Source organism: Amphiura filiformis, chromosome 11 (genome assembly GCF_039555335.1).
Source record: "Amphiura filiformis chromosome 11, Afil_fr2py, whole genome shotgun sequence".
Lineage (NCBI taxonomy): Eukaryota > Metazoa > Echinodermata > Ophiuroidea > Amphilepidida > Amphiuridae > Amphiura > Amphiura filiformis.
Window position 1 is genome coordinate 23,598,205 of NC_092638.1, and position 26,520 is coordinate 23,624,724.

The following is a 26,520-nucleotide window of genomic DNA, read 5'->3' on the forward strand; positions in this document are numbered from 1 at the left end:
GTGCGAGCAGTGGTGCCATGTTCACTCACACAGCTGTGCTAACCGCAAGTCAACACAGTGGCGTGATGGGTAGTGCCACATTATACTCCTAATACAAATCGACATTTACAACGTTTCAGCTGAAAGGGGAATAACAACCCAGTCATACTATTCGCTGTAGAAGTGACGTAAGGCTACCATAGCAATAGATGAATACATTTTTTGAATAGATCGCCCTGCACTACAACTACAAAGAGCAGTATTGTATTCAATCTATGATTGTAGACATACACAGGTGATGAGTGCAACCTGCTTGTAGTGCAGGGCGATATAATCAAAATTGTATTCATCTATTACTATGGTATATAGTTAATCCGACTTATTATAATACGTCACTTCTACAGCGATCGCAACTCGGCATGCAGCATGACACCTGTTACTAATCGTTAACAACCAATTGCCTCAGACGAAGGTCAATATCTGGAAAGTTGGTCATGGCCAGCGATTCCCCATACGTGCAATATATATAGCCCTTGTGGATGTAAATGGCAAACTGATTATCTCATGAGCTCGACGGCGAAGAATTACTTTGAGAACAAAAAGCGTCAGAAAGAATAGCCTAAAACTTTAAGGGGCATGTGACGTAATGTGTGACGCGCTCGGACCTAACTAGACCAAAGATAGCAATGAGTATGGAACACAAAATAACAAAATACTAAGGCCAAAAGGCGGTAATTGCGAAATTTACTGAAACAGACTAAAATAGGGAGCAAAAACAAACAAACAAAACAACCCCCCCAAAAAAAACACCAAAAAACAAAAAACCAAAAACCAAAAAACAAAACTCAAATGCTTAGGAAAATTGTCAGTGTAAAGGCTCACAACTTTGCGGCACAATGAATGGGGCAGAATATAACTCAATCTTGAATTCCCAATTATGCTTTATCAAATTTTTTCCGCCCTTTTTTATTTACTAATTCATTTTGCCGCCCCTTCGTTTTTGCTGCCCCTGTTTTTGCTGCCCCTTCTTCTTCCGCCGCCCCTTCATTTTGGCCGCCCCCTGCTTTTACCCTGGGGGGCTAGCGCCCCCAAAGCCCCCCCCAAATACGCGCATGAAAATCCTTTGGATTTGTTTGTTTGGTATACCAGGCGGTTCGGGTACACACACTTGGTTCCTTATGGGACCAGGCTCAAGCAAATGCTCAAGCCAAGCTTGAAAACTTATGCATATGCTAGCCTGTATGGAGAGAAAAGAAAACTAAAAAGAAATAAAATGAAGAAAAGGAGCAAGAAAAAAGAAAGGCCACTCCTTAACAAATCAATATTGTACAAATTTGCTCTTAGCCCTTGGATCGAGAAATTATAAGAAACTGGGAAATTCTTATTCCGTGCCTGATAAATTTGCAGCTAGAACCCTTCGTAGGGTGAGTTTGAAAAATGGACTCAGTAGGCATGGTATATAGGCAGTGATCATGGTGATAGGATAACAAATAAACCCAAAAAAACACCCACCCTTAAAAGTAGCCATTTAAGCAACTGTAAATTGTATATAACAATAAATTAACACAGATTATACCTTGCACACGTGGAGGAGGTGTCGGCGGAGGTCTGGTCCAGGAAGATCGAAAAGGTTGGATCTTCGCAGGTGATGTCATTCTAAGTTAGGGTGAAGTGTTATGAAAATGACTTCGTCCTTCAATTGCATTGGTTACTTGAAGCAAAGATCCCAGATTTGAGACAGTTTACCTGCATACCTTGTCACCAATGATTGAATGTCCAATGTCACCAATATGATTCCACCTTACACAATGTTACAAACGCTTATGTCATGTCAGTCGCTGCAGCTTTAAACAAGGATGTCGAAAAGCAATTATTCCACCAAAATGATGACTTTGCCGGTAAATCCTACATATACTCCGATATGTCTGGTCTGGCGTTGTCGTCAAAAATAATAAATGTACTAGGTGTTGTCCAAAGGAAACAAAAAATACTAAACACAATCTGCTCATCGACGTTACTTTGATGCAGAGTAATCTGAAAGCCAGCAGTTAAATGAATTCAGTCAGAAACGAACTGACAACTCATCGACCCATCACGTCTCGACGGGTTAAGAAGGTGCTAAAGGCGAAGTTTCCGTGCCATAGCGCATTCTAACTCGCTGTGCACTAAGGAATGGAAGTACGCGTGATTGGGAGTCAGTCACATCAATCTTACTCTTATTAACTCCTAACTCTACTTCTATCAACCTATGCTGAAAATGTTGATAAAATAAATGACAGTTTTCAAGTAAAATTAGTGCTTGTGCATGAATGTGTCACTTTTACTCAAATAACAAAATCAGGCAGTACGAGTGAAACGAGAGACATGGTTGTTATGTAAACTGAGGCAAACCTATGTGTTTCGATGATTTATGTAAGGGTGGGTTTTGTTGATTTATGGAAATGATGATTGTGGTTCAGGTTGTATTGTTGATTGAAAGAGACAGTGAATAAATAAAAGCATTGTATGACTGCTACATGTTACGTTTACTGGTAAGCAGGGCCATCGCGAGCTGCCTCAGACCTGTAGGTTTTATGATAAGTAACGGATCCTTATTCATGTTTAATATAATAAAATACGCGCGAAGCGCGTAAAAACAATAATACACCAAAAAGGTTCTCAGAAATGAACTTGTGTGATATGAGTTAACCTTTTGCCTTTTGATATGCTCTCGGTCTGGAGTACATATTTCCCTTATAACCAATATAGGCCCTACTGGGCAAGTGATTTATTGTTATCAGCGATTTTAGGGGTAATTGTATTTTGTAATGGTTTCGGTAACGAAAAAATTATTGCCGATTGCTATACCCTGCCTTTGGAAAGTATACGAGAGACGTTACCGCCGATATGATGTGTTAAACCAACAATGACAGCGTGCAATCCCAGCGCCGGCATTTTGTGATCACATTATGAAAATTAGATTGGGCGCAATTTCGCAAAATCTGAGTAACGTACTCATCAGCACTTTTGGTAAATATATTTGATATTATAGGTTATAATAAAAAAGTGTACCTTCTTATTTGAGTTGAAACCATTTTATTTCAGTATTTCAGTATACTATAAATAATATTATATAAGTACTCAGTAGGCCCTATGCTTAATATATTAAATGTAATAGTACGGTTGTATGAAAACAAAAATGTGACAACACAATCTGTAAAATTCGAGGACGCCGCCTGGAGTCGAGGTGTGTTGTAGGCCTCATGAAGCTGTAGCAGTGTAATTTAATAATTTTCACCACGAAATGTATCTATACACTGGCAGAGTTACGTAATTAATCGGATTTATTACCATAGCAATAGGTGAAAACAATTCTGAACACATCGCGCTGCACTACACTCATCACCTATGTATGTCTGCAATCATAGATTGAGTACAATACTGGTCTTTTCAAAGATACTAATCTTACAGGTGCAAGTGATCAGCATGATATGGTTCAATGCAGAGGTACCGCATGAACGTATCAGTGCAGCGCGGTATATTCAAAAATTGCTATGGTAGTTAATACGATTATTACGTAACTTCGCCAGCGTATTGCAAATGAACGTGGTAAAAAGCAATACAGACCGCATCAAAAGTAATCCCGTTCATGCCTGAAATTGACGAGTAGAGATGGCGGTTACCCGTTCTGTGGACCAAATTTTAAAGACTTATACAAAGTCATTTATACTTGTTGGCAGTGTTTATTTCGTAGAGTGAATGAATTAATGTTCGTCAGTGATTTTTTTCCATAGACGTTATAATGAATTTGATTTAAGAAAAAGTAGCAAAGACTCACTTTGTTAAATTTCTCATCGTCATGTGGGATTCTGCGCCGTATGTACAGATGTACAGGCTGTATCACAATGATTGGTACCCATCAGCTTCCAGTGATTATGGACATGACTGCCACATCAAAATGCAACATAGGAGCTACCTTATTATAGATGAATGTTATACGTTCATAAGACTGTAGATCACAGGCATTTCAAGAGGATCCAAGGCTGCATATTGAAGATGCAGGTTTGTCAATAAACACCAAAACATTGTTGGCTTCACAACTTTCATACATTGCTCCAGTTGTAGACCTTCCTGAGAGAGTTGTAAAGAAATTAAACACTATGTTTTTTAAATTTATTTGGAATAGAGTGGAAGCGGTGAAGCGGAACACCATTATTGCAGATTATGAAAGAGGTGGTATAAATATATTTCAGGTTGAGATGTTTTTCAATGCTTTAAAGATGTCTTGGATCAAAAAATTAAACATTTCTAGTCCTGCTTGCTGGAAAAACATTCCACTTTACTATCTGTCGTTTTATCTTTTCTGTTTCGGGAGCTCTATTGTTCAGAAACGAAAACGCAAGGGATTAAGTGGGATGGTGTGTAAGTTGGCTTCATTGTTACGTTTGGGGCATCATGCTTCTCATTTCAAGAGGTAATAACAGGTGCTATCAATCACACTTATGTCTGTCAATAAAGGCTGGATAAGTCAATTATATGCAACACTAGCGCCTCAAGTGGGCAATCTTACTCATGTCCCTCGTTTAACTAGGCAGGATAGGCCTACATCAGGTCCGAACGCAAATTTGGTGTCATTATGGTCTATATTACTGTGACATTTAAAAAAAGGACCCTGCCTCTTCTCCTCTCGCTTTCTTCTCTTTCTAGTCTGTCCCTCCCCCTCCCCAACTCTCACCTATGCCATCTTTAGAATTATGTGGATATCTGAATTATATTAGATGTTGTATTTCCTTTACCCTTCTCCCCCTCTCGCTGTTTTAGCTGTAGGCCTATGATCAACGTGGAAAAATTAAAATAAACGGAATAAACTCCTCCCTGCTCTCTTCTCTCCATCTCCTCTCCTCTCCTCTCCTCTCCTCTCCTCTCCTCTCCTCTCCTCTCTCTCCTCCACCCGATCATCTCCTCGTCTCATCATCCCCACTCTCTCAAATAATATACATTTAAAATAGATTTGAGTCTGGCAATTTTGCCTGAAGCAATTATCAGATTACCAATTCCAATGAAAGAAATCCTATTAGTTTCACTTCAACGCACTTCTCTGGTGTTGCATATTACCTAGTTTTAAGGTGTATTTGGGACGAAAATAATTCCCCGTTTAATCTCTACATAATCATAATATGACCGATTTTTGCGCGATAGCACGAACAAGTATACATAATTCTTGGCAACACTGATTACTATTGAGTATTAATGTATACATGTATTAATGTATATTTCTACGCTGGCTATTTTCACAATCTACTCCCGCTTAGGCTGGAGTACCTATACACCCAACGCAAGTCAATTGAAGCCGTACAATTTATCGCGAATTTACGACCGTAAAATTTAGACACTTCTTTTGTCTAGATTAGCATCAAACCCTCTCATCTCACGTGTTTCATGTCAGAAATTAACATAACTCTCGAAACCGAAACAGAAGTTATCTTCGTTCAACTTTTCTGTAGTCAACAAAAGACTAGAATAAAAGGATTGTTCACACGTACCATGCTAACACTTCAAAATAACAATGAGATCCGAAACCGAAACCGGAAACCGAAACCGAAACAGAAAAGATAAAACGACGGTATGTCAACAAGTTTGGTTTGGGTATGAATGTGTTTAATTGTAATTGTAATTGTAGCTTCAACCAAATCAACACTCCCTCATTTCAAATATATAGTTTTGGTTTCTCTATTGTTCAGAAACCAAAAATCAAGGGATTAAAATGTGGAGATGAACTGGTATGCAATCATAACACTATTGTGCTGGGAGGACACAAGAGGGTATATATAATCAAAAGTATAATGGCCTATAACCATACGTATATAATAGCCTATTGTGCTAACACTTCCATGACACCATAAAATTACACCCGAGTTTGATAAGTTATGCATAGACATCGTTGAGACACAAATGATGGATATATACGAGACCTAGGCCTACATGTAGAAATCATGTACATTTAATGAGGGGTGGGGGGGTGTTTTGTTTATTTGTCTGAAATATAAACGATGCATGATGATGTAGATGATTTGATTATGAATTAGATTATTCCCCGGAAAGCACAACCCATACCTCTTACCTATGTTCCCTCCGCCACCTATATATATCCTCCTCCCTCCCCGTCCCCACACTCGATATCGACTCTTCCCTATTCCACTCCACTCTTGAGCCCCCCTCTCCCCCTCCTTTCCTTCCCACTTCCAATGCTCTCTCCCCTCTGTTTCTCTTTCTCCCTTACCCTTACCCCCTCCCCCCTCACACACACACACCTACCCTCTTTCCCTGGCGATCTCTTCTATCTCTCTCTCTATTCTCCAATACATAAATTGAATAAAAGTTAGTTTAAACCAGCTTTCTATGATATTGATCTTCCGTCATGCGACATGCACATAAATAGAGTTATGTCTAATAGTGTTTATAACACTGAAGTCATAATCTGTCAAGTGTCTATTGTCATGTCTGTGGAAATATTTCGATGGTCTATATATTTTCACAGTGAAATCAGCTTAGGCTTATTTCGTAGTTTCTTGTCAATGCTTTCAAACTAAATCAATGCTTTCAAATGTAGACTGCTTTGTTCGACTTCTCTGCTCGTGAATATTGCACTGCGAAATTTAAACATTTCTTTTGTATACTTAGATCAGGTAACTCGAAAATCCTGTAATTTTATTTGTCACACCACTTATAAGAAACTGAAACCAAAACCGAAACTACCTGCCACAAATGTTTAGTTTTAAACAAAAGGTAGAAACAATGAGTTCGATATCTTGTGATTCAAGTGGTTAGGCAGGACAATAGGAAACCACGTGACCAAAACCAAAACCAAAACTAAAACTATATATTTGAAATGAGGCACTGTATGCAAGAATGTTATTGACACCTTTCCTGTTTTTTATAACAACATGTTTAAAGTCTGGTTCAATACTAAATGTACTTCAAATAAAGCTGACATATCTGATTACTACAATCAAATCATTTGGAACAATGATGCTGTAACTGCTAACAAGAAAACACTTTTCTATAGAGACTGGATTGATGCTGGCTTTATTTTTTATAAAAGATCTTTTTGATGATGATGGTTCAATCTACTCACTTGAGTATTTTCGGCACCGCATTCAGCGCACTGGCAACATTCTTTTTCAGTACTTTGCTCTTTGCAATGCTCTGCCGAATGATTGGAAGAATGCACCAATTCTAGACCAAATTAGGACTGAATCAATTGTCTTTAATGCAGTCCCTATAGAAGCCTGTTCTTCAAAGTTTTTTTAGACATGCCATGGTCAATAAGACTTATGTTCCACCAATTTGTATGAACTACTGGTGTAGAAGATTCCGCAATTACAATTTTGATTGGGAAAAGATTTGGGGTTCAATACCATGTTGTACCAGTGGGGCCAGGCTTATTTCACTTAATTGGAAAATTATTCATAACATTTATCCTACAAAAGTTTTATTATGTAAAATGGGGAATGAAGATACAAATTTGTGCAATTCTTGTAATGCTGTTGATCATCCAGAGCACTTTTTTTTTCATTGTAATAAGACCACTCCTATTTGGTAATTTGCTAACAGGGTTATTACCCACACAAAGGCTTGGTAAGAACTTTAGGCTTTCTGTTGAAAATGTTTTATTTAATTATCATAATGACATTACCAGTGATCGTTCAAAATATATCAATTATGTTATATGTGTTGGCAAAATGTGCATTGGCAAATTCAGATACGGAGATCATCCTTGTCTTCTGTTCCTCTTTAGGCAGGAACTTCGTATGAGAGGTTTGGTCTGCGATGACTTTAGCTAGTTGATCGCAGATGAACAGTTACTTGGATGACTTCCGTGTCTGTTCTTGGCTCTGTCATTTTGCTTAAATTATTTGTTTGATTTTCTTATTATATACATGTATGTAAATTTGTTTTATAACATCTACTATATATGGATTATATGCAGTGCAATAACTTTTGTTGTTATAATATTTATAGTGTATTTAATGTGAATAAAAGGCATTTTGCCTGACATACTATGTCAAAAGATAAAAAAAAAACACACCAAAAACTGATTGGTACCAAACATTTTGCTTTTTACTAACGGCTCTTTTCAGAGCCACCAAACCTTTCAATTTAGCAGATAGGCGAGGTCTGCTTGTTTTCTGTTGACACGGGGCAGTGTTCAGTAAACGGCTCTTTTTAGAGCCACCAAACCTTCAAATTTAACAGACAGGCGATGTCTGCTTGTTCTCTCTTGACAAGGGGCGGTCTTCAGTGAACGGCTCTTTTCAGAGCCACCAAACATACATTAGCAGATAGGCGAGGTCTGCTTATTCTCTCTTAACAAGGGACAGTCTTTAGTGAACGGCTCTTTTCAGAGCCATCAGTAGGCAAGGGGCGGCCTACATGTCTCATGCTTAGGTACTTTGTCCTGAAGAAGTCAGAGCTACTCCTGACGAACGCTTGACAGTTCTAAACTTGTCCGATGGCGAACCCGCTAAAAGCTTACTAAAATTTTAAATAATTGTTATCCACAAAACAATCTACATCTACATCTACAAAATACTCAATAACGTTGCTAAAAGCAATATCTAATTGAGATAGGAATGATGGATTTGGATGAACAAAACACATACAAAAAAGAAAGAAAATGGGTTACGTCATAATGTGATCGGAAATAGCTGCTTTGAAGCTTTCAGTGCTAGTTATGTTGAGGATATTTGAAGGGAGGTCGTTCTAGTCCTGTATTGTACGAGGATAAAAACTGTATTTATATACGTTGCTGTTGGTTTTGAGAACTCTGAATTTGGCAGGATGGTATTGCCTTGTGATTTTCATTGATTGACGATTAATATAATCCGGTATGGGTATGGCAATGGTTTCATTTTGTATCTTAAACATCCCAGCAAACACAAAACGTTTTCGACATCATTCGCAAAAGGATATAAAAGGTTGTCAGAAAACGTTTAAATGTCGGGTTATATAAAGGGTATGTTAAGGGTATAAAACGTTTTCATAACATTAAAAATCATTTTTGATAATCTACTGCTCAGCAAACAAAAATGTTTTACAGAAAACGTTTAAATGTCGGGTTATATAAAGGGTATAAAAACGTTTTAATAACATTCCAAAAACATTTTTGAAAAACTTGATACAAAACATTCTAAACAGAATGTTATTTTGGGGTTGAAAAATATTTTGCGAAAAATGTTTGCCCAAAATATTTGCAATAACGTTTTAAAAACGTTTTCATGACCTTTATATAACCCGACATTTAAATGTTATTAAAACGTTTAGAAAAAAACATTTTAAGAACATTTCTGTGTTTGCTGGGTGCAAATATTTTAACATAATGTTATTGAAGTGTTGACAAAATATATGGCAAAAATTTTTTGCAAAAATAGTTTACAATAACATTTTAAAAATATTATTGTAGTGTGTTTTCATACAAAACGTTTTAAAACGTTTTCATGACCTTTATATAACCCGACATTTTAATGTTATTAAAACGTTTTTATGTAAACCAAAAGCCAAAATATGACTTATTAAAAACGTTTTTAAAACGTTTTTGTGTTTGCTGGGATGGTGGTTCAACGAGATTGCTTTCTACGTTGTTCCAGTGTTGGCCATTTTAATTTTTGAATTTTCTGTCATGGAACCCTTGGCTCCGCTGTAGTTTTTGGTGACAAACCGAGCAGCACTGTGCTGTATCATTTCCAATCTTTGGACGTCTGTTGTTGTATGTGGGTCCCACACAGCACAGACAAACTCTAATTGAGGTCTTACAAGAGTTGCTCCTTAACTTTCTGCGGGCATCACCAAAGGTTCCTACAAACCAACCAGAGAGCATTATTTGCTTTGGCAATTATATTATTCAGGTGGAAAGTCCATTTAAGATTATGAGATATTTCAACACCTAGATAGGGATGATGAGGGACTTGTTCCAGTTGATCATTATACATGTTGTACGATTTCCGTAAACAAGTTCATCAGGATTGTCAGTAGATATCATTTATAAAATTTCATGTAAACAAATCCAATTGATTATTTGGTAAAATGATGTTAAACATACCTAACAATGACGTTTCGTGCTACATCGTAGCACTTTAGTTGCTAATCTCTACATGGAGTGGCTTGAAAAAGAATCCATTGCCACAGCCCCGGTCAACTTTGGACTTTGGAAAAGATATGTGGACGATGTGTTAGAAATTGTTAAGAAAGGATCAGCGGAACAGCTCACTTCACACATCAATCAGATAGACAAAACCGGTAACATCAAATTCACGTATGAAAAAGAAGAAAACCAACAAATCGCCTTCCTTGACACCCTCATTGTCAAGAAACCCGATGGCTCCATTAAACTGTTAGTGTACCGTAAAAAGACACACACGGATCAGTACCTCCACTTTCAATCTCACCACCCACTTCAGCATAAACTCAGCGTCATTCGAACCCTTATGGATTGAAAGGATAAAGTCATTACAGAAGAGGAAGACAAACGAATGGAAGAAAGCAAAATCAAGGAAGCCCTCAAACTTTGTGGGTACCCAGAATGGGCTTTCAAAGACGTGGACAAAAAGAACCCCCCTAAAAAGGAACCGTCACAGTCGGTCACTAGAGGTATGGTCGTCCTCCCCTACAAAGAGGGGCTTTCGCAGCGTGCTAGGAGGATATTTAATAAGCATGGCATTCAAACATCATTTAAGCCACACCAGACATTAAGAAACATTCTGGTCCACCCAAAGGACAAACGCGATTCCTTACAAACTGCCGAATGCGTTTACGAAATCCCCTGCTGCAACTGTGAAAAAACCTACATAGGTGAAACCTCTAGAGTTCTATAGTACGTTTAAGGGACCCTTGGACTATGTTTGCCAGAAGAGAGGTAGAAGGTTAGATTTGAGGTGCATGTGCTTGGTTAGAATGTTAAATGAAAGTTTATACATGGCCTAGCACCTACGGACATGCGCAAACGTGTGACAATGTTAACCTTGCGTGCATGCTTCATACCTAATTCGTTTATTTACACACACCACACGAGAAGCATATTCGAAAGGCTAGCTTCGGGCGACGTCGCAATGGATGCTAGTAGATGCAAGTATGAATACAATATCATCCAAGAGTATAATATCTTATAATCTTTAGGTCCGAGAAGTACTAAAGTTTGTTAATGATGTTCTATACACGTCAGTGGGGAATTATGCTATGCCACCGCATCCGCAGTAGGCATATGGTACAATGTCATTAAACACTCGGACAAGTATTCAGAATCAAAGGTCTTTTGACAGCAACGGTTGAGTACGCAATCTCTAAACGCTGCATAGTTCAGGCCACGTACACAGAATATTTTGTTTACTCCCCAACAGGCATTACAAATGTATTAAACATGTTTAACGCCAATTGGAAAAATCACACAAGTACTAACCAATACTTTGTAATTCAGAACATGTTGCACATACTGCAATAACTCTAACTTGTTCCCACAAAGTATTCTTCACACAAATTGATATATTTCCCATGCTATTATAGTTGATATCAGAGCCTTCATCAATCATCACACAGGTATTTCGTATCTTTAAACATGACAGCAAAAATATCTGTGACATTATTTCCCGCTTGAAAACTTTCTTTGATAAAGAAAAGGTGGAGGGAAACCCCATTTTGTTTTAGACTATATTTTCACTAATACAAGTTATAGGCCTAGGCTTATGATGTAAGGTATTAAAAGAAAAGAAATAAGTATAATATTGATCAAATCAAGAAGACTATCAGAGATTTTTTTCCTACTCGCACATTACACACGAGGCAGGCCTATGTTATATGATTATAAGGCCTACGGTAAAAAAGATAATATGCTTGTTACGCTAAACAAGAGACTTTTCGTGCATGGCTGATCCTCACTTGATGAAGGTCATATTGCTTTATCGTCTACAAAGATGCCTCCTCCCAGGCCAATGGTACGTTCAAATCGATCGGTTGGACGTCCAAAGGTCCCATGAACGTATTATAGGTACGCGGCTTAAAGAACACAAAACCGAAGCAAAAAAAGCATCAACTAAGGCTTATACCAGAGCTCAGAGGAAGGCCTCGGTCACCGGTGAGGTCAACAAATCCGCTATTACTGACCATGTAGCGGAGGATAATCATGTAATCAATTGGGATGACGCGAGCATAAAAGACAGAGAGCAAAACAGAAACAGAAGACACATGAAAGAAGCGATTTGGATACGGAAAAGGGGGCCCAACACACTCAACCGGGATGAAGGAAATCACTTCCTGCCGCACATCTATGACCAACTCCTAAAACCACCTAAAACAGCGCCACCAACGTCACGCTCCGACAGGAAGCAGACGAGGAGGACTGGGAGAATTGGTCAGTCGATTTGAGAAAGTGCTACGATGTAGCACGAAACGTCATTGTTAGGTATGTTTAACATCATTTTACCAAATAATCAATTGGATTTGTTTACATGAAATTTTATAAATGATGTTGTACGATTTGATTAGTGGGTGCTTTTTGGTTGTAATCCTGACAGTTTTGCATTTGGCGGTATTAAATTTCATTTGCCATTTTTCGGCCCAGGTACAAAGAGAGGAAAGATCCGTCTGAAGAATTTCTGTATCTTAGGGTGATTGAATAACTCGGTATAAGAGACAATCGTCTGCAAATAATCTTATCCTGGTAAAACTGTCAATATGGTCTGCTATGTCATTCATGTAAATGAGAAACATGAGGGGGCCTAGAACAGTTCCTTGGGGAACTCCAGATTTAACCTGTGCTGCGTCTGAAATTTCACCGTCTACGACTACTCTCTGCGTTCTTGATGTCAACCATTTTTCAACCCACTGTAAAAGGGGACCTCGTATGCCGTAGAAATTCAATTTTTGCAGCAATCGCCGATGAGGAACAACATCAAAGGCTTTATGAAAATCCAATATTTGAACATCAGTCTGCCAATGATTGTCTAGGTTGTGTGCGAGATCTTCTATCGTAATGATAAGCTGAGATTCGCAAGAATGCCCGGATCTAAAACCATGTTGGAAATTTGAAAGGATGCTGTGTTTTTCTAGGTGACACATAATATGGCGGAAAATGATATGTTCCATAAGTTTACATGTAACTGAAGTCAAAGACACCGGTCTATAGTTTGCAGGTTTGCATTTCACTCCTTTTTTTGTAAATAGCAATTATGTTGGCTGTAAGCCAGTCCTCTGGTAGATCACCTGTTGTGAAAAGATATGACGTATGATTGGGGCCAATTCATGACTTAGGTCTTTTAACAACTGAGAAGGAATGCCATCGGGCCCACGTGCCTTTCTGGGATCTATTTCTTGCAGGAGTTTCTCAACACCGTAGGTCTATAGACAATTGATCAATTGTAGGAAAGGGCTCTCCATCCATATTAGGTATTTGATTGACATTCTCGGACGTAAACTTTACTCAAAAAACGTACGTTATTTCCTACGTCAATGTCGTATGAAATTTAATGTTGTCATTGCATATCAAGTCACTTTTATACGTCAATCTCGTTTGGCTATGTATTACCATTAATGAATTGTAAAGAACATATAGCCTCTCAATTATTGTTGCTTTATGATGTACATGTATTTATATACCGCATAATCTGTCGATGCTTCCAGATAATATAGCGAATATACCCGATTTGTTCCTATTATTTGTTCAATTTATACATTTTGAACTATTTTAACCAGCGGAATCACATGTATGTTCTATCATAAGATGTTTCGCCTAAATCTCGTTGGACCAAGGTCGTGATAGTAGGTTGGTCATCTATCCAACTCAGATACTAAGAATGGATGTAGGCCCTATAACTGACTATAGGTCTACTGTATTTACTATTTAAGGAACTTATTCATTGCTATCTTGTTGATTGAATGTGTCAAATCGGACACAATAGATGAATAGATGCTGCAGTCCGTTGATTACCACTACCAGGGGCCGCTAAACCAAAGGTAAGATCAGGTCGCCTATACAACTTGGTATAGAGTGCTTGCCCAGCCTACTACTTCCTGCAAGGTCAACTATTGATCCAATTTTGCTGGAAGACAAACAATTACTGTGTACTGCACTGAGCAATGGGGGGGGGAACTCAGGTTCGTGACAAACTGGCCCTGAAAATGTTCAATTATCTCTATTTACTATTAATTTTTCACCAGAGGAATTGTTCAAAATTATTTCTTCATTTTTTCAGCAAAAAATTACAACGTTAATGATCAAATTGTGTTTCAGAGACAATTTTGCCTGTCTCAGAGCATGACATCATGCAGTTATTGTTGCCTACATGTATGCACACAACACAGGGGTACTTACAATAGGCAATTGACCCCTACTGGTAACGCTGTGTTGTAGATATAGGAGATGAACTAGTTAGTGTCATATATCAAAAAGTATAAAAGCTATGATTTTAGTACTTGCTCTATGTTTCAATTACTTATTCTTGTCAAAATATCTGAATTTTCAACCCGGTACAAGCTTTAATAACGGGGGTCCATACATTTATATGAGAAAGAAATCCTACCATCTATCCAAACTCCCGTGTTATTCCAATGCACATTTTGCTTCACCGGGCAGCCCTGGCTTGGTCGTATTTGGAAGATTGGTGTCACGAAACCGTAATAGGTACAAATTTAGTTCTTTCTGTCAATCAAGTATGGTTTATTCTCTACATGTCAATCTTTAAATCATTAGCATAGTCCTTATAATAACGGGGGACCGCCTTGATGAGTAAATGACAGCAAACCACTGAAAAATACCCCAAAACTCGGTCAGTGGAGTTCCGCCCGTACATGTCAACCGCGTCATTATCGATTGGATTAGTCGACCGTAGCGGACAATTCGATCGCTCATTGGATTAATATTATCACGTGATAATAAATTTGCATTGGACAATAGATTACTATAATGGTTTAGTACTGCATATATCGGTTTAATCTTCATTAAGCGGGTAATGGCTGGAAAGGTCACGGTGAATTTGCCGTGGACATAACTGCACTATGATACTGCATTGAAAACTGTGCTTGCTTGTCCTGTACCACGCTTGAATGATTTCACTTAGTTTGACCTATTGCAATGGCCCTATTGTTTTGCCAAATTCACCAGGGCGGAGCTTCGTCATGCTACATGTATATCATACAGTAAAGGTGAGTATTCGTATACCAATATTTTGTTTGTTTGTTTGTTTGTTTGTTTAACCGGTCGGTTGCCCGAACTTTTGCTGATAAAAATCTGTGTCAAAATGAGCAAATATAAAATAAAATGAAAATTATGTAGGACACATTGAAAGTGCTGTGATATTTTATTAATTTGTACCATCAGTGTATGCAATGCGATTACACTTCGTTGTACCTGACGTCGTAGGCCTACTTTTGTGTTTGGTGGTAAACTTTTGCCATCTAGTTTTGCATTATATTTTGTAAATGTATTTACGTTTTGAAAATTACCTCAATTGTTTGTAAATATTGTGAGGTCAAAAATTTGATCTATTTCACAATTTACAATGTTATGCCTATATGCAGTCCAGTATTAAACGAAAATTATTTACGTGCTGCATGTGTTGTACAGAGCCTGTACAATATATATTTCGACATGCTAGATTAAACAAAATAGTCAATCAACTCTACAGACTGCAAGTTCAATCTCATGTCAAAAATAAGTCATGCGTAAAAAAATTAACAGGATCAGTTAGTACATTTATTTACATTCTTCGAGCTTTCGACACATCGGACTACCACACAAATCAAACAATGGGGAAAAATGAATAAGATATAGCCTAGTAAAATAGCAAAACGAAAAGAACATGTACACCGGCAAATGACCAAATAGAAATTGAGAAAAACAGCAATGGCAAGAGAAGTAGCTCACATGATATGACTTGGTATGTATGACATGACCATGGAAATGGTCTGTGTTGTGAAAGTTTCTCGAAAATATAACTTAGCCCCCCCCCCCCCCCCACCCCTACTAGCCTAATTGAATCAGGCGGCGCACGCCACACCACCTAAAATTCTCCAAAACAAAGAATCAAGCTAAAATCGAGAAAAATCATGCTAAATCAGTCTAATTTCAGGTAATATCATTTGGCGGAGGCGCCCTATTTAGAGTTAGCTTTGGGTATTTAATTATTTTCTTTTTTTTCACCCTACTTACCCGGGTAAAAAGTCAATAAAATAATTAAATGCCCAAAGTTAACGTTGAATAGGTTGTTGGGTAGAAAACCGCATAGGAATCACCGTCCCAATGAAATGAAGGGATCTTGTTATAAATAGAGAGGGTCTTTTAACTGGCAAGTTTCAGTAATAAGAATAGAGAGTGCGTGTAGAAACTGTGCGGTGCTCCCAATAAAAAGAAGGATTTTTAATTTATGGCGCTGCTATTGCAAAGGAGGATCTACGTTATTATAAAGTTCGACATAATGTTACAGAGGGCGTTTTCTTTGTACTAGGCGTCGCGTCGCCCCTTTTGGACCTAAAATTATTTTCAGCTCCCCCTCCTTTTTGGCCTTGAAAAATGTACGTCAACCCCATAGAAAATAGTATAAACTCGTGTTCTACGAGAAAAATTAAGGTGATATTTTAAAGGCCCCCCTTCCGAGGGAGAAAAAGTTTCAGGGCCCCCTTTTTGCATTAGTCCCCTCGTTACAAGTGTTTATGGACGGTCCCTAATCGTGACCTTGCACGCTGTATCTGGTTGAACAGCCACTGTAACCTTATTCTGGGTTATGTTTTTCTACAATTTTCATACTAATTCTGATCATCGGCCTTTATAATAGCCCCTAAAGTTCTGAAAAAAATTACGTATTGTCCGTTGGGACATGTAGATAGCTGTTAGCCTACCATTTTACAGATATAGTCCTTTAACCAACAAACTGCCCTAATACCTCAGAGGTAGTCAAGTTTTTGTGACCAGGCAAATAAGTGCAGAGATTTGCCACATACTTTAAGCCTTCAAGTTTTTATGCAACTTCAAATAATCGCAATATATCTGACATGTTTGCCAGATTTCAGATTTTCGAAAGCACTTTGGCCTGGAAGAAACGTCACCAAACTCACCATGCTTGGTGCTCTCATAGAGACCGCTTCATCGTCAGTTACTGCTGTCAATGTGGCATTGGGGTGTGCAGCAGTGTTGGTATACTTCATGTATAATAGCGTCAAGAGACCACCCGGAATGCCACCTGGTCCAAGACCATATCCTTTCATTGGCAATATACTGAGTAAGTTCTATATTCATGTGAACTTCCATGAAATGTTTAGAGGTATATTAATTTCAGTTCAGTTATACGTATTCAGAATTGCAAAATAATATCAATTGAAGATAGGTTGACGATTTAGAAGTGACGCAGTAATACCATAGCAATAGATGAATACAATTTTTGACTATGTCGCCCTGCACTACATCGTTCATACGCATTACATACTGGTCTCGAAAAACATGCATTTCTAGATCGCGATTGAAAATCTTCGTATTAGTAATACCTTTCTATAATGTGAAATAGTTTATTTTCCGATATCTCGGTCCATCCCATCTTGGGGGCTATATACGTCAGACGCATTACATACTGGTCTATCTTGAGATAGACCAGTATAAAAGGAGCTAGGAACAAAAAAAAAAACCAGGACAAAAAGATGCCCAAATTAATGCAGGGTGACACAATATTATACATTAGCAAAAATACATGAGAAAAACAAGCAGAACACACCAGGAATACCGAGTAGGACTTAAAGACAATTATGAGTGTTATTTTGTAAATTAAATCAAATACTGGAACTAAAATTTGCAACTCACTTTGCTACGTTGCGTCCGAAAGCATCGGACTTCGTCAGGCATCTGATTGAAGATGTTGTGATGACGTCAGATGTTGTGACGGTTGTTGAACAAAATAATAATAAATACGGTAGGGCCTTCATGACTGGTAGTAATATTTCGCCGTTACTTGAATATTCAACCGATGACTTCGTGTTTTTTTTATTATAGGTTTTGTATTGTTGGTCACAATTTTACATATTCTAAAATTATACCCATTGTAATCAAATTTTGTCCTTTTCTTTTTTCTGAAGTGTTTAGGAAGAAACCTGCGCGGGATGTGTTCCGTGATTGTAGCAAAGAATACGGGAACGTGTTTTCGGTTAAGGTCGGCAAATGGTGGCTCGTAGTTCTAAATGACATTGAAGCAGTGAGAGATGCTTTTCTTAAAAAGCCCATCGACTTCGCCGACAGACCACAACTGTTTTCTGGTAAGTCGTAATTAATCCGAATTAGGTTCGGACCATTAGCTCGTTTTCGCTTATGATGGTATCCGCTCTGTACATGTACTGTCAGCTAGCGTGTCGGCTTTACACCTTTCCTGCATGGTAAATTTGATGTTATCGTCTAAATAAACTTGGTGATATGTTTAAAGACACCTTCTAATTCAGTGCGTTCAATAATCACCAAAGTGTCGTCGACATATCGCAGCAAACATTATGTTTACCACGATTTGTTTCACATTTAGATTTGGCCACATCGGGTCAGTTGTCTGATAAATAAAGTCTGATGGCATCATGGCTCAACGTAGAAAGTTGTAAAAGTAGGTTCCAGTAAAATTTTAACGATTGGATGACTGAAAACAATTTGACACAGACTTAATTCTCGTAACTTGCTTTTTACTATGTTCCTTTCATGTTAAATGTTTGCTTGTTTGCGTTCATTGTTGCATGCAGTGGAACTGATGACAGAAGGTTCCAAAGATATTTCGTTTAGCCCGTACAACGAGACATGGAAATTACATAGAAAGCTGGGTCATTCGGCTATTAGGTAAGTTTTGCTAATAAATCCATTATACCTTACGTGGTATGAATTCTGCTTTTTGCATAGCTACTACAAGGATGCCCTTTAGGTGTGCTTCCTCATGACGGACACATCATTATGGACCACAATTAAACAATCATAGTGCAAAATTTGACCTCAACTTGCAGGGTATGAGTTTTTGTACCCAAATTCTCAGAGGTCATTCAATGGTTATACACATGTATTGGGGTTAAAGAAATGTGCCCTGATAGTTGAGCATGTTGTGGATCCTAGTGCATGTAGCCTTTTTCGCGCTTCCGCTTCAATCGAGGAGGGACAATACCACAACCACAGGCCACGTACGACGCGGTAGTAAAGAAACTTCCGGGTGGCGACGTGTGCCGTGTACATGGTGTAGATATGGGTGAATGGGGTCATCAAGGATATGAGACATCCCTGCTCCGATCCATCAATAGTTTACAGCAAAACCATTCGTTATGTAAATGCGTTTTGGATCAAACGTAACGCCACAACCATCAAATTAAATGCAAGTCCAGATAACCAGATTCATTAGCTTTTATTTTTGTTAATATTTTGAAATTTCATTTACCTTGAAGATCGATAACATTTACTATACTGTTTCAATCGTATAACATTTTACAGACACTTTGCATCAAGCAGGAAATTGGAGAAGCTGGTCGAAGAAATTACAGGGAGAATGTCGGAAAGGATAGATGCGTTTGAGGGCCAGCCCATGGACCCAAAAGATGTTGTTTTATCTGGAATATACAATCTTCTTACAAGTTTATCTTTTGGGGAAACGTAAGTTGTGTAATTGCTCTGACCGGACAAGGAACACTGATGTTTGGTGTGGCCCGGGGTGTGGCATCACATGTCACCACATCAATACTTACTGACATAAGGAGCTAATAATAGTATGCAGAAACATTTATCATTATGCCAGCCTATAGACGAATCCAATTTTACGCATTCCTACACCTGAATGGCAACATAGCTGGGTCCCCGTCGGCTCCATCTCATTTAAAATGTGAAATGATGCGGCCTGAGGGTATTTTAAACTGCATTCTATCACCCGTGTTACACGTAGACAAAAGAATGATGACAGTTTACAACACAAAAGAATCTAACATCGAATCCACCCAATTGGGCAGTAACAACACCAGTTTGGTGCTGTGGGGACCCAGTAACGATCTCAACCAACTCAGAGAGCAGGACTCAGAAGTGGGTTTTGAAAGCTGCATTGCCCTCCCCCTTTGAAAGTCCTGGTTACGCCAGTGCCTATGCAATATTATTCTTGACAACCTCTGTGTTATTATTTTCCAGTTATGATTTTAACGACCCGAGGCTACAATTTTTCATGAATAAGAGTCAGGAGCTCGTTGGGCAAGGATTTGCAGCGGATTTCATCCCCATTGCCAGATTCATACCGTCAGCTGCTTTGCGAAAATATAAGAAACTTTTAAGTGAATATTTGGGTAAAATACACGACTATTTCAGGAGGCACCGTGAAACCTATGACCCAGGTATGATGATAAAATAAGCTTATTCGAGGTTTTTTTTAATTCGAGTGATATAGTTAATCTTTGAGTTTCAAATTGCTGGTGCTAGAACTTGAAGCAAAGATTTTTTACGATTTATATATTATCAATTTTAAAACACCTTTTTGTATTAATGGTAATTTAAAGTTCCATTATCAGTTCTTGTTTGAACACTCAATTTTATCAACACAAAGTTCGTAACACAGACTGATAATATGACAAAAAAGAGAACATTAATATAGACATAGGTGTTTTGTAATTAAAATAACAACAAAGTCGATCTTTTACATTTATCATGCTTATGTTTCGTCCTCTATCACATATTGGGCTATTCCAGAAAATAGATGCACACCCCCTATAGAGGAGTTCGGATATCCGGACTTTTTGTCCAGTCGTGACTATTGGAAATCCGGACTTTTTAAGTGCCCAAAGGCAAAAAAATCCAGCAGAAAAATAGTTTAAAATCAGAAATCCTCAATTTGAGAGTTCATTTTCAACATTTCCGTGATTTTTCCTTCAATTGATTGGATTTCCCAGCTTTTTCCAGTAATATTGGCAACTGGAAATCCAGTCGTTTTCTGAAAGCAGACTTGGAAATCCGGATATTTCTTTGATTGAAAATTTACTCCTCTATAGGGGGTGTGCACCTATTTTAGAATTTACCATTATTAACGTCATCCAGCCGTTTTTTGGATAACATATTTATCCATTTGGTTTAAAATGGTCCTAAAGGAAGATGTTAAATGTGTCTCGGTAATTGAACGAGATGGAACAAGTTGACCCCTATACGCTGGCGAAGTTACGTAATAATCGGATTAACTACCATAGCAATAGGTGAAAACAATTTTTGAATATACCGCGCTGCACTGATAACGTCACGCGGTACCTCTTCATTGAACCATATCAAGCTGATTACTTGCACCTGTAAGATTAGTATCTTTGTAAAGACCAGTATTGTATTCAATCTATGATTGCAGACATACACAGGTGATGAGTGTAACCTGCTTGTAGTGCAGCGCGATATGTTCAAAATTGTTTTCACCTATTGCTATAGTAATTAATCCGATTAATTACGTAACTTCGCCAGCGTATAGTTATAACGTACTCGTTATATAAAAGAAAAAGAAAGAAAGAAAAAAAAAAAAGAAATTGCTGACCGACCTACCCTAATTTTTTTATGTTACGCCAATCAAACAATTTTTATTCTAGGCCTAAGTAAAGACTTCACAAAAAGTAACGCGAGCCATTACACTGAACACGGCTACAGCTTCACAACTATTGATCCTATTTACAGTATTTTAACATAAATAAAAATTCCCTTTAAAAGGGAAAGCCAGCATCAATGTAGAAGAGGTCTTGTAATTAGTTTTGGTCAATGTGAAAGGCATTTTTAGGATCACGCTTACATCTACATGACAGTCCACCAAACCATCAACGATGAGAACATGCATAAAAAAGGTAAAAAGGTGGTTTATGTACGCGATTTTGACACTACATTTGTCAAATTTCGTTCAATATTAACAAAATAGCAGTAATTTGTAAAGAAAAAAATGAATTTGAAAGGTACAGTAAATTTATTTCAATTCAGTGTGAAGATAATGGTGGGTTTTATTACATGCCACATTGCTTGCGTAAGATATTATCGTCTGGTCGTATAGTTAATATTGAAGCTTATTGAACGAATTTGGGCGAATAGGGTATCAAAATGCGCGTACATAAACCACCTTTCCTTGAACCATAGATGTAAAAATATTAAGCTGTAGGAAAATTTGCAGCGGTTGCGTTACTGATTGGGAAGACTTTACGTACATAGTTCGACAATACTAACAAGACATCTAAGTTTTTCAAATGGCCTTTTCAGACAACCTTCGAGATATGTGTGATTCACTGATTCACGCGCAACAGGAAGCCATCGATGAGGGCAGTGAACTCATCTCACAGCTAACGGATACCCATCTGTGTCAGACTATTTCGGATCTATTTGGAGGTATTACAGATTTATTTTGTATGTTTAAAATGAACGAAGAAGAAGAAGTGTATTATTTTAACATGATAATACAGGTAAAATGCCCGAGTTCCAGACTGGATTGTCCATCTCCGCGGCGTCCGCGCACTCTCTTGCAAAACTTTGGATGATACTCCCTGGGGTGCATCTGTTCTAAAAACGTTCTATGGAAGAGCCAATTTCTTTTATGTGTACGCTGCATTATGTTAAGTATAATTCGTCACTATGCAAAAACTTTGTTTTTAATACCAGCTGGGACCGATAGTATAATCGCAACATTGACATGGACCATCGCTCTCATGGCAGAGAATCCAGACATCCAACATAAATGTGCAGATGAAATCCATAAGGTCATAGGTCAGGAGAAGTTTCCAAGTCTGCAGGATCGCGGTAACCTTCCATACTGCGAAGCAACTATGATGGAAATACTTCGGTACAGTTCGATCGCACCTTTCGCTCTGCCTCACACAACGCATTGCGATACAACACTCAGTATGTGATTATAGTAAAATGTAATTAGGCCATTATTGTAATTTGAAATCAGTTAAGAGTCTCTGGACTTAAATTTACTCAGTATCAGTGACTTGCCTGATAGAAATTAGAATGCCCAAGGCTCTCGGCACTCTGTATAAACTGCCTATATCGATTTGCAGGACTTTGATTCGCAAGAGTCACAAAATGGCCGCTCTGTAAAACATATCAAGGCCTATGGGTAAAATCGTTTTCCGGTCAGATCTACTACCTGCCGTGTAATGAAAAAAGATCATAGAGCCTATTATATGGATCTGTTAAACGGTTATTAGACCAAATAATTAGCCTTTCTGGTTATAGACACTTTCCGTATGCACAAAACAAGTTAGACCAGGTCTAACGTCACCAGGTCTAACGTCACCAGGTCTAACCATGGAGGTTAGAATCAGGGAGGGATCCTTATACTTTTTTCATTTCCTCCTTTATTTATAGCAAAGTCCAAAAGTTAAAAGGGCATTTCGTGATTCACAGTATCATCCCCCCACTTTTCTCAAAAAATTGTGAGATTTTCGTATCACTGGAAAAAATCCTTGCAAAGATATCGTGAAATTTGGTATACCAGAACGAAATTACAACACATTGTCTATGGAGCAGTGTAATACACATAATCATGTATAACTCGCAAACGCAAAATCGGAATCAACTGAAAAAAGTTTTTTTCGTGGAAAAATGTCATAAAAAGAAGATGTAGGATCACGAAATACTCCTTTAAACTGCAAGCATCTAATATTAATCTACATATATTTGCCCTTAAGATATCGGATAAGGTATGTAAATGCCAAAAAGTTCCTTCTCTTTTGAACTAATCTCCATAGATAGACCAGATCCAAAGTTAGACCTGGTCTAATTGATTTTGAGCATATGGACCATTGTATATAGACATTACAAACGGGAATTAGATGAAATGTTATTAGACGAAATGGCACTAGAACTGTTTACGTCATTGTATTGCTCATTACCTCATTTAAGGCCCAGCTCTTACACTATCCAGCTTTTACACAAGGTCGCGCCTTTACACTGTCCTCTGTCCTCCCATAGTAATTTATTACTATCTGAATACACCAAGATTAATCCTCATTATGGAACAAGTAGACTAGACGTGCCAATGGCAAACGTGAAAGTAATCTTGTAAAATAAATATAAGCCACATTTAACATGAAAGTAGCTTTGTACATATGCTTTTGCTCTCGTGCGATTGGAATTCGGAAACCATGTGTAATCATACGAACGTGAGAAGTCAAAGCCGTGATAAAGGATGTTAGAATTATTTTGCATCCTATGATATGATGACAGTAATTTTCTTGTCTGTTCATCTACAGGAGGATACGCAATACCCAAAGGTACCATGGTGATACCTAATCTTCTTGCGATACACTTTGATGAAAAATACTGGGACGAGCCTGAAACATTCAAACCAGGTAAAGCATGATAATAATACCATTTCAATAAAATACGAGAAATAATTGTGTCGGAAACAATTTGGTCTGATGTCAAATTCTGTTGAAAGACTGATTTACTAAACCATGGACAAAGAGTTGAAAAGACCGCCAATGTTTGAAAACCTATTTATCATGCTTATGCGATGTATATATATCAATTTATTAGAATAAAAAAGTCTGCACGTGACTATCATAATATGTAGGCCTCACCTGCACACTTATATTAAATATTTTGTACTTCGTCCTCAGAACATTTCCTCGACGAAACTGGCTGCATTCGTCAGCATCCAAACAGCTTCCTACCGTTCTCTGCTGGCCATCGAGGATGCCTTGGAGAAGCTTTAGCAAAAGCTGAATTATTCCTTTTGTTTAGTTGGCTGCTTCAGAAATACGAGTTTAGTAAAGTACCAGGGCAGGAAGACAAACCACTCATAAATGTTGATCCATGGGTCTTCTTGGGACGAACGCCTAAGCCTTACCAAGTTGTGTGTAAAAAACGCCAATGAAAAATACATAAATTTACATTTATTTGTTCAATGCTGTCGCTAAATGCATTATATCATCAAATTATTATACTCGATGATTAATGCCTTGTAGTAATTAAAGAATAGTTTATCATAGCTTGTCAGTAGGGACACAGAATGTGTTCTAGGAGACATTGGGAGGGCAAAGTGAATGGCAGATGGGTGAATCAGTAAGTTCCCCTAAACATGCTAAAGATTTTTGGGAAGTTTTCCCCAAAAATGTTGAGTGATTCTTTGGTGTCACCCCGGGGGTGTGACTGGGCAGGCTGGGAGTGGGGAATGTCAAATGCTGGTTGGGTATATCTCAGTCGGCTTCCGACTGATTTTGCTTGATCACATCACATTTGTCAAAGAAGCAGGTCATATTGCTGCACTGGACAATAATTTTCAAGAGAATTATGTGCGCACAATTTCAGGTATAGATTTTGGTAACGACAAGGTGGTCCTATATACATGATATACGTACAGTACTCGTTTAATTAATGGTACAGGGTAAGATAGGATAAGTGAGACACTTAAGGATATTATTGGATATAAAACTCATGTAAGTGAATAAAGATTGGACTTATGTTTTTATTATTCAAGTATAATCCTGGGATAATGTCTGGTGTTACAGTTTTGGAGCGATACTCCAATTCAGTACAGAAGGGCGGGATCAATTATGTAATGACTCAACTGTCCCACTTACCCCAACACTTTGGGGTAAGTGGGACACATTCTGGGGTAGGGGTCAATTTGGCACATATAGGGTCCACAACTTATAAGTTCCCCTTAAATACTTTTTTTAATAAATCGAAAAATATTTGACGAAATGCAAACGTGTAAAAAATATTGGTAGCCTCATTTGTTTTACACCTATGGACCATATTATAGCGTCACACGTCATTGCGTTCAGTCACAATGTTTCATTATGTTAAAAAAGAGACCGTTTTAAACAGTGTTAAAAGTTGCATCTGAGTCCATAAGTGTTGATTCTCAAACAATACAGTAGGCCAGGTCTATTTATGTGTTTGTTAAGGAAAACCTGACTGCTATGGACTCAGGTGCAACTTTTAAAACGGCCTCTTTCCTTACACAATTAACCATTGTGCATGTTGTGACTGAACCCAATGACGCGTGACGCTATAAATTGGTTCACATGTGTAACACAAATAGGGCTATACATACCTCTTTATATTTTTACGATTTGTAAAAGATTTTTGGACTTATTTTAAAAAGTATTAGGGGGAACTTATAAGTTGTGGACCCTATATTTATGATATTATTACAATGAAAGAACACATTTTACAGCAATGCATATTGATATCGGAGCATTTGGGCATTATTAACATAATTATACCAAAAAATAGTAATACTATAGTATCTTAATTTTTATTTCATCTGAATTATTATGATGGAGATTCTTGGCCCCTTTGGCCCCTTTGAATTTCACCAACAAAAATAAAAAAAAAGTTCCAAAAGACACCTTATCATATTTTTATAATCGTGGCCATCAACTGACTCAAATTACAAATTATATGAGAACAATTTCACTGACCATCTAGGATTTGACCAAAGATGTCATGACTCCTCATAGTCCTGTACCAATGACCACATGGTTGTCTGTAGCAGTAGTATAAAATAAACAATAAACGAGAAGTGAAGTTATGTGGTGGTAGTATAAATTGCGACATTGGACTATGCAAATATA

At 37.8% G+C, this 26,520-nt stretch overlaps 2 protein-coding genes across 5 annotated transcripts in view; both read left to right on the forward strand.

The window, feature by feature from the left end:
* The first annotated feature begins 10,109 nt into the window (after positions 1-10,109).
* Positions 10,110-10,451, forward strand: LOC140163561 (uncharacterized). The gene has a single exon (XM_072186875.1). The coding sequence runs from the start codon at positions 10,110-10,112 to the stop codon at positions 10,449-10,451; it is 342 nt and encodes a 113-aa protein (XP_072042976.1).
* A 4,477-nt stretch (positions 10,452-14,928) lies between these two features.
* The window catches only part of LOC140164584 (cytochrome P450 1A1-like), a 44,143-nt gene continuing 32,551 nt past the window's right edge, over positions 14,929-26,520 (forward strand). Inside the window, exons 1-10 of one of the 4 annotated variants that reach the window (XM_072187898.1) lie at positions 14,941-15,147; positions 17,004-17,219; positions 18,064-18,240; positions 18,706-18,799; positions 19,436-19,594; positions 20,117-20,316; positions 22,193-22,318; positions 22,589-22,828; positions 24,187-24,285; positions 24,556-25,584. In XM_072187898.1, coding sequence (XP_072043999.1) covers positions 17,057-17,219; positions 18,064-18,240; positions 18,706-18,799; positions 19,436-19,594; positions 20,117-20,316; positions 22,193-22,318; positions 22,589-22,828; positions 24,187-24,285; positions 24,556-24,812 — 1,515 coding nt within the window. In that variant the 5' untranslated portion in view covers positions 14,941-15,147; positions 17,004-17,056 and the 3' untranslated portion in view covers positions 24,813-25,584. Of the gene's footprint in view, positions 15,148-15,699; positions 15,882-17,003; positions 17,220-18,063; positions 18,241-18,705; positions 18,800-19,435; positions 19,595-20,116; positions 20,317-22,192; positions 22,319-22,588; positions 22,829-24,186; positions 24,286-24,555; positions 25,585-26,520 lie in introns of those variants that run through there. The other 3 variants (XM_072187895.1, XM_072187896.1, XM_072187897.1) reach the window with 3 other exon arrangements.